Genomic DNA, 9,449 nt, shown 5'->3' with positions numbered 1-9,449 from the left:
TCCTTCCCTCCCTTGGAACAGGGGATTGTGTTGAAGAATGGTTAGCAGAGCAAGTCCACGGATCATTAGAGGCCTTATGACCCGATACCAAGTGCTGGCAGCCTACGTGCTGCTAAGACAAGCTGTCCTTGGGACAGCAGTAAGCACGGATACAGGCCAAAGATAAAAAGAACTTGTAGTTAATAGAGCGTAGCAGTAGCACATATACAAAGTTTTCAGCATGCCAAGAGGAGGAACCTTCTCACGCTTGATATAGCCAATCAAGTATAGATGAGTAGTGGATGCTAACCAATTATAATTTGACAAGTATGCTGAACGCTTCGGGCAAAAGTATAATAACGGATGTTATGAGCAATAAAGTGGAACAATGCTTTACCAATCATATTGATTGATTGCATTATTCCCTCGCTGAATTCCTCTGCAGGATTGCTTTTAGACACCACTTGTCCTGGTTGCTTCAGAGTAATTTGGAGAGGCTGGGTGTCTAAGTTTTCCCTCTTTCCCTGGGGCTGCCCACACTTGTGGGTTCACTTCAGCACAGGCCTTGCCAGACATTTGACACAAAGGTACCACAGAACTGGCCTCTGTATCATCTTTTACAATATTAATTTGCATTCCCAATTTGGCCTTCAAATCCCAGTAAATTACAATCACAATTAGGAGCAAATAAAAATTCCTGCATTCCAAAGCCATCTCCCACATCTGCTGATAGTGGTTGAATAAAACACATCTGCTCATCTTTCCCACTTGTCTCCTGAATAATTAAAGTCAGTTTTGGCATTTTCCCCCCTTAGCCCTAAGATCCAGAGTGGATGGAGAGGCCCCTGTGTGTATGAGGAAAGGCCTCGTGTGGATGCAGCCCCAGCCTGAATGTTGTCAAGGGCTGCAGTGTGGTGGGTCCCTGGTGGAATGGGAGCTCTGGCAGCCCCAGGAATCCATGTCCATGCAGGGGTGGACTTGCTCCTGCTGAGGGTGCTGCCGTGTGTGCCTGCAGTGTCCTTGTGGCCTGCAGATGGAACCCTGCTTCCTTGCCAGGGAAATTTGGGGAGGTGGGAGGGGGGAGGGGGGAGCGCCAAGGCCGGGCCCCCCCGTGCTGTCGTGGCGGGAGCGGCTGCAGTGGGCAGCGAGTGCGGGCGGGAGCGGCCGAGAGCCCAGCGCTGCCCCAGCCCGACCTGCCCCAGCTCCATCCGTGCCCCTGCGGTGGGATGCTGTGGGTTTGGGGGGAAGAGGGAGCCGGCAGTGGGTGCTGGGCCTGGGGGCAGGAGGAGAAGGGGAGGGGAAACCGGGCTGAAGAACAAGATGGTCAAATGTGCACGTGGGACTAGAAGGTGGGATTGTGCAGGAGAAAGAGGAATAGTAGGAGGAAGAGGAGTGTGAGGAAGAGTAGGGACACAGGAGGAGAAGGAGCAGGAAGAGGAAGCACCACAACGTTCCATGCCTCCCTGTACCTGCAGCCTCTCCCCCAGCCCCGGGAGCATTGTCTCCCCACATGCAGCAAGTGACCAGGGAGCAGGGTCCATGATTTTCATGGGGGTTAATCTTGGTGTTTCCTCGCTTTACTGGGATAAATGTGGATGCTTTGGTGTTTTTCAAGGGGCTGAATCTTTATATCTTAGAAGAGGTGTTGTCTGAGCCTTGATGTTTGGAGGATTTTGGGGCTGAATCTTGGTGTTTTGGAGGTTCTGCAGACACAAGGTGCCAATGACTTCCTGAGATGAAGTTGGGCAAGGGGGAACACCCATCCTAAGGTGCTCTCCTCTTGTTTTCTCCTCATACCATGATTTATCATTCCCAAGGTGTGGCCAGATGGAGAAGGAGGAAAAGCCCCGGAGATCCCGCAGGAGGAGGGGCTGCAAACCCAGCCCAGGGAGCTGCGAGGAGGAAAGACCCGCCCTGTGCCAGGAGGGCGGCCGGAGATCCAGCCGGAGCTCAGAACTGGTGGAGAAGCCTCATGGAGGGGAGAAGCCCCACAGGTGCCCGGAATGTGGGAAGGGTTTCAGCTACAGCTCTGCCCTGATCCGGCACCAGGTGATCCACACTGGGAAACGGCCCTACGAGTGTGGGGAATGTGGGAAGAGCTTCAGTCACAGATCCAGCCTGATCCAGCACCAGAGGATCCACACTGGGGAACGGCCCTACAAGTGTGGGGAATGTGGGAACAGCTTCAGCCACAGCTCCAGCCTGAGGAAACACCAGAGGATCCACACTGGGGAAAAGCCCTACGAGTGTGGGGAATGTGGGAAGAGCTTCAGCCGGAACGGCTACCTAATGAAACACCAGAGGATCCACACCGGGGAACGGCCCTATAAGTGTGGGGAATGTGGGATGAGCTTCAGCCAGAAAAGCCACCTGACACAACACCAAAGGATCCACACTGGGGAAAAGCCCTACAAGTGTGGGGAATGTGGGAAGAGCTTCAGAGAAAGCTCAGCCCTGATCCAGCACCAGGTGATCCACAGTGGGGAGGGGCACTACACCTGCTTGGAATGTGGGAAGAGCTTTGGATGGAGCTCCAGCCTGAGAAAACACCAGCGCATCCACACAGGGGAGAGGCCCTACGAGTGTCCCGAGTGTGAGAAGACGTTTGTAATGAGCTCCAATCTCCTCGTCCATCAGCGGATTCACACGGAGGAGAGGCCCTTCCGCTGCCCCGACTGCGGGAAGGGTTTCAAGCAAAACTCTGCCCTCACTGTCCACCAGCGCATCCACACCGGGGAGAGGCCCTACGAGTGTCCTGAGTGTGGGAAGAGCTTCTCACAGAGGTGTAACTTGATCCAACACCAACAGAGGCACCAGTAAGGGAAGCCCTGCGAATGCCCCGAGTGCGGGAAGAGCTTCGTGCGCTGCTCCAGCTCCATCCCCCATGGGAGGATCGGCGTTGGATGATCCCCAGTGACCCCGGTCGGGCAGAGCCCTGGTGATCTGGGTTCTGGTGATCTGTGTTGGGAAGACACCTGGCTATGGGGCCTGCACATCTTCCTGTCTCCCTGTGGGTACCTGGATGAACACAGGGGCAGGAACATCCATTGGAACACAGACTGCCACTGGGAATTCCTTGGGGAGAGCAGATTCACTGATTTTCACCCCCAGAAAATCTTTTGCGTTCAGTCCTATCTTCTGGGGGTGTGGGAAGACAGAGATAGTGCTAAAGGCAATCCTGCCCCCGATATATTGCAGCTGTGTTAATTACCAAAGAGTGGGAACAGCCTTGCCCTCACAGCTGTGGGTGTGATAAAAGAGTGAGTTAGTCGGTAGAGAGTCAGTTGGAGTCTGCTGACTGTGCTGTGAGGAGGAAGGGACAGGAGGTCGTGTGAGGGACAGATAATTAAACCACTCTTCGAGGGTTAAGTGGCCTTGCTAGGGACAGGAAGCAGCGACCTGGAACTGCAGAAGGAAGAGAGAAGAAGGAAAGAGCCAGAGCTGTGGGGAGCTTCCCATAGGATTGCTACATAGAAAAGGTATGAAAGATGTGTAGATAATAAGGTGCTGATACTTGAAGCTCTCTGAAGTTTTTAGTGAAACACCTTGTGTGCATGGCCGTCTCAACTCCGACAGGACCCCCAGCTGGGCATTGGGCTCCTGGAAAGGAGTGAACATCCTCGTCCTCAGGAGGGAAATCCCAGCACTCCCAGGGTGTCGGGGGCAGCTGAGAAGCCACAGCAGGGAGGGGAAGGCCAGACAGAGCTGATCCCCTCAACAACTGCACCCCAAAAATCTTAGGGATTCCTCCCCGGAAAAAAGATGCCAGGTGCTGTCTGAATTAATGAAAGGGGGTATGGGACCCCCAGACTGAGAGGAGGAACCTGGAACCCCCAAAACCAAGCATGGGTGACAGCGGTGGTAGATTCACGGGGAGTGGGGAAGGGGTGGAAGAGTGAGGGAGAAGAGGGGTTTGAGACCCTGAAAGAGTGGGGGAGGGTGCTGGGACCCCCAAATTGCTTTGGGAGGGTTCCCACTCCTCCTCCTTTCTAATCCCCTGCATGGAGCTCGGGCAGGTCAGGCTGGGGCAGTGCTGGACTCTTGGCCCGGCCTGGGCGCCCCCCATGCACCCCCTCCCCAAATTTCCCTGGTTGCTTAGAGGGGTCCCTGTGCCTTTTGGGGGTTTGCTGGGTGCTGTGCTGGGGTTCAGGTGCCTCCCAAGGAGTCACCAGAGCGGGGTGACACAGGGGAGGACACACAGGGGTCCCCATTCCCAATCCATCCCAGGTCCTGTTCTGCTCTCCCCCAGTCACGGTCCCTTCCCATGGTCCCCCCAAGTCCATCTCCAGTGCCCCCATAAATTGGACTGGAGCAAACTGAGAAACTTTATTGGGAGCAGCTGGGCAGAGACAGAGTGACAGCGGGGCTGAGGGGACACACGACCCCCCCAAATCATCACGGGGATGGAGTGGGGGGTCCTGGCTGGGCCCGAGGCCACGGGGAGGGGCAGCGGCCGCCGGCGGCTCAGGAGCTCTGTGGGCAGAGAAAAGGGGGCGACACTGGGCTGGGGGCCCCGGGGGGAGCACACACGCCCTGGGGGAGGGGGGATGCAACCCCCGGGACCCCCCCTCACCTTCTTGCACAGGCAGAAGCCCAGCCCAGCCCCAGCGCCAGGAAGACCAAGCCCAACCCGAAGCCCCCGATCCCCGTCAGCATCCCTGCGGGGGCAGCTTTCGGGAGCAGGGGGGCACAGGATCCGGGAAACAGCAGCGGCTGCCGGGAAGGGACTGGGACGGAATGTGACAGGCTGGGATGGACTGGGACAGACTGGAACACCAGGATATACCAGGACCAGGACCCAGCAGGACCAGAATTGGAGCACAAGGGATCATACTGGGATTTGTTGGGACCACACTGAGGACTACTGGGAACATGCTGAGGGGAATTCAGTGCTGTTGGCCTTTACTGGGCATGATTGGGATCATACTGGGACTAACTGGAATCATACTGGGAGTGACTGGAACTGTAGTAGTGGTGAAAGGGTGCAGTTGGAAAAATGCAGGGGGCAGCTGCACCCATGCTGGGATCATACTGGGACTGACAAAATCACGCTTGGGGCGACTGGAGTAATACTGGGAGGATCTGGGCATGACTGGGATCATACTGGGAGTGACAGGGATCAAACCAGACTCATACTGGGAGTGACTGGGGTCATACTGGGAGTGACAGAGATCAAACCAGACTCATACTGGGAATGTCTGGAAGTTGTTAGGATCATAGTGGGGGTGACTGGACTGCAATCATGCTTGAAGTGACTGGGACTACACTGGGAGCAAATGGCATCCTAGAGGGAGTGACTGGGAGTGACTGTGTTCATACTGGAAGTGGCTGGGGCCATACTGGACTCCTACTGGGAGAGACTGAGATGGATTTTTTTAGGGGAAAAAAAAAGTGTAGCCAGATGCTACAACTGCTCTCCTTTGGCCCCTGTGTTCTGTACACAGAAGTTAGTTTAAGTACCCGTAAGTACCCAGTAGTTTGTCTTCTAGCAACTCATGGGGAAAATTTCTGTAAGTGAAAAAGAAAGAAATCTGGTCCCCAACATACAGGCTCCCCAGGTAGCACTGAATTGCTTACTCAGCCAGCACCCCAGTCAATCCAGTTGTTTTAGTGCTGCTGTTGAACTGAGTTGCGGTAATAAAAGAGATGCCGAGAACCTTTTTCCAAAACCTCAAGGCTGAAAATTACTTTTGCAGTCCGAATTGCATTGATGGATAAGCCTGTTTCCTTTATGTCTCATGATGGAAAACATTTTTGCACTGGGTGTTAGCACAGTAAGTCTCCCCAAGCTACAGGGCCCACCTGTGATGTGTGCTGGAATACCAGGCCAGGCTCTGTTTCCACAAAGGAAAAACATTTTCTGTGGGAACTGAAAGGGGCTATCATTAAATGCGGACTGAACTAAAGAAGTATGATTGCACCAATTAATCTCGTTTTTGTATACAGAGTGGTAAGGACAAACATTCTTAACCAAAATTTGATCTTTCCCTGTACAGTTTAATTTGGCATGAAAAAATCATGTTTACAGAACCAAAGATCTCCAATTCTTCAGGTTCAGAAGATGCCTTGGGAAGGTGAGCAACCCACCATTTCCATGCATCTACAGGGGACCAAAAATCCCATGTGGATGATCCTGCAATTGTACCTTGAATGGCTGTCAGTTTTCTCTGGAGCTGGCCAAGCATCCACTGGCACACCAACCAGACAGGTGGAAAATGGCTTTTCTGGGGTTGTATTGGACAGACATACGGTATCTAAACCTGATGCACTGGCTAAAGTCACCCAGACATTTGTTTTAGGTTGACTAACTGGCAAATTTGCATTACTAAAAGCAAGCATGCAAAAAAGCATAACATTTGATTGAACCCCGTATTTCCCTTAAACTATTCTCTAACAAAAGAATTCTACAACACTACTGATCCCCAAGTGTTGGTCTTTGGTTGATCGACAGGTAAGGTTGCATTGATGAAGGCAAACAAAATAAGAATATAAAGACATACCTGATTTAACTTAATGCTTTTTGATTTAAGGCACTTCCTTTTTCATTTTTAATTTCCAAGCATATCTTTTAGCACATTCCCTTTTTTGGTTCTTCCACAAAATTCACTCAGGACTGGCCAGATATAAGGCACTGAATTATTTTGTTTGCATTAAACTCTCCAAATTTGAATCTGATTCTCTCAAAAATTCCCTCCTCCATTCCTCCCGAAGAATGGGAAGATGGGGGCTGCTTTCTTCATCATGACCCACTGCAACGAAAAATCCAATGGCCTTGTGCTTTGTTTGGGATTCTAAATCACAACACGATGTTCACCACGCTTGTGCCAACAGAGCTCTACGATACCAACGATTCCCACACCTTTTACACGAACACAAACCCCAGGGTTGACAGTTCTTGCACGTGGGACAAAAGATGTCTGCCATCAGCTACAGTCTCCGTGCAGCTCACGTCTGCGTGCTGCTTCTCTGCTCTTGGAGCTGTCAGCGTGTTCCTGTGCTTGATTTGGCTTCACGTTCTCCGCTGGAATACACCTGGGCCCTGGACCTGCACAAACACAACCTTTGTCCCAGGTTATTAGAGAAAGTGGACCTTCAGTTTGTCCTGATTCTGGATTTCTGAACAAAACTAAAGGGTTTCCTTTTCTTTTTCCCTGTGTGTACCGATGTAAAGCTGCACTTCCAGATAAATCCACTGACAGATACAAATTTGTATTTCTCAAAAGATGGGTATTTGGTAAAATCTGCTTCCTATAATTGCAAACTCTGCAATCCTCATGGGTTGACTGCTCCTGTGGATACAGGAGGTTGCGCCAGCGCGCAGACTATTTATGATTTAAGACTACTTATGATTTTTGGCAGACTATTTATTGTTTATGATTACATAAATGCATTAATGATTGCTTTGGCTTGATCCCTGGAAATACAAAACATTGCATAAGTGCGCAGGTACTCTGATGAAAAAATGCATGACTTGTTGAGAACTGACAGCAATCAAGAAAATTCAGGTACAACAACTAAGAATATTTGAAATGACAGGCATATTAATGACTATTAACGATAACACATGTGAAATTGGATGAATATTAATCACTAAAACACTGTATCATCACCCCAGATTCTGCAAACAGCTGACAAACCTCTCTCCAGTGAGGACCCCGACATCCTTTCCTGGGCAAGGTGCTCAGGTCCACTCCAAAAATCTGTCCAGCTGTCATTGTATAGGGTCAAATTGCCAAGTCAGTGACTTTAACGCTGTTTTGATGCAGAAAACATCTGGGCTTGTTGGACAAACATCCTTCCAGGTAGAGTCAGGGCCTGGAGTGATGTCCCTTAGTACATTTCTAAAACAAAGCTCTTAACAACAGTTATGAAATGTTCAAGGAGGTAGAAAATAAAAAGGATCTTGAAATGACACGTGTCCTTTGGATAATTAGAAATGTTAAAGCACAGGAGAAGTCAGTTATAAATATAGAAAATTAACAAATTCGCATCACATAATCAATATATCAGCACCAATCATCTTAGGAAGTTGAGGTAACACCTTTCTAAACCTTCATGTACTTATGACCTTGAGAAAAAAACCAGAAAAAACACTAAAACAGCTTAAAACAGCGGAGATTGTAAGGAATAATAAAACCTTTCAGGAAATCAAGAGTCCAACAAACTATATCTTCTTCAATCCACAAAGAACAGGTGTTCATCAGTGTTCCATCACAGCTGTTTCAGTCTTACCTCTAAAGAGAAAATAACTAAACTTTGCAAGTTAGATAAGCATATCTTAACAATACCTAGGATAATTTTTAAATTAAATGAAACTTAAGCTCGACTTGGATAAATTTTGGCAAAAAGAATCTTAAATTGTATTAGCTTAATAAAACTTTCATGAAATAGAACTTCAAATTAATAGAATATAGACCTAATATCCCTCAAGCTTTATAAAACTTAAACAAAACTTAAAAATAACTTAAGCCTAGCACGGGCCTTAACTTAACAGTACTTTATAAACAAAGTAATTTAAGAGCACCAATGGTTTTTATAACATACTGTCAGATCTCCTTTTCTCTACAAACTTTGATCATTTGGAGTAAGGCGGGCTGTGGGTCAGGCAAGGCTCTAATTATTCGTTTACATTCCTCATTAGCATTGACAAAGGCAAGGTTTGGAAGCAGATAAAGACGTGCCAGCTCGTCCTTGCACTCTCTCTGTCATATCTGTGACCAGTGTGAGATACGGCTCTGATGTTCCTTGCTCTATTTCTGTAGACAGTGGATCAGTGAGGAGCCCTTCATCCTCCCGGTGCCCCCCATTCCCCCCTCTCTCTGTAGCACCTGAGGGATGTGAGACTGGGGGGGGCAGAAGTGGGGCCTGGGGGATTTGTAGGTGTTGTGACGTCAGGCGGTTGTGATTGTCTCATTTTGGGGTGTGCTGGAACTCTGGATGATGAGAATTTTGGACTCTGTATGGATGGGCACTGACCCCCAGGGAAGCACTGCGTTTGACCTGAGGCGTTGGAACAGGCTTCCAAAACTGAGGGATAGCACTGAGATCACGGGGTGGAGTTTGAATGGAGGGAGGTGTGGCATCACAGGGCGGAAAAATTAAGAGTTTGGGGTTTTAGTATATAGTGATTTGTAGAGAGCAAGATGGAGGATTTGGGCTGCAGATCAGTTGTCTTTTTACACCTTCTTCACTTTCTTCTTCATTGGCTTGGGTGGTTTCTTTGATTAGTTAATAAAGTCTGCGTTGCGGACCACAGGTGATGGGTCATTGGGTCAAAATTAGAAATAATTTGAGTGTCATTTTCTCATTGGATGATTTGTCCTTGAAAAGAGCGGGTAGGGATAGACAGAGACTCACCATTCTGTGCTTAGCTAGTTAGTGTGCAAACCTCATGGCTTGTGAGGCTGTAATGCAGATAAGAATGAATAAAATCCTGAGCCCGAACACCAAAACTGCGTCTCCCGTGCTCC

At 49.4% G+C, this 9,449-nt stretch overlaps 1 protein-coding gene across 1 annotated transcript; it reads left to right on the top strand.

Moving 5' to 3' along the window:
• The first annotated feature begins 1,105 nt into the window (after positions 1–1,105).
• Positions 1,106–8,023, top strand: LOC136303342 (zinc finger protein 502-like). Its single transcript, XM_066207034.1, has one exon. It carries the CDS (start codon positions 1,807–1,809, stop codon positions 2,797–2,799), a length of 993 nt encoding a protein of 330 aa, XP_066063131.1. The 5' UTR covers positions 1,106–1,806; the 3' UTR covers positions 2,800–8,023.
• Positions 8,024–9,449: the final 1,426 nt, after the last annotated feature.

Source organism: Chamaea fasciata, unplaced genomic scaffold (assembly GCF_029207755.1).
Source record: "Chamaea fasciata isolate MVZ Bird 193981 ecotype frontalis unplaced genomic scaffold, bChaFas1.0.hap1 SCAF_32, whole genome shotgun sequence".
NCBI classification, from domain to species: Eukaryota; Metazoa; Chordata; class Aves; order Passeriformes; family Sylviidae; genus Chamaea; species Chamaea fasciata.
This window is presented reverse-complemented; position numbering and strand designations above follow the sequence as displayed.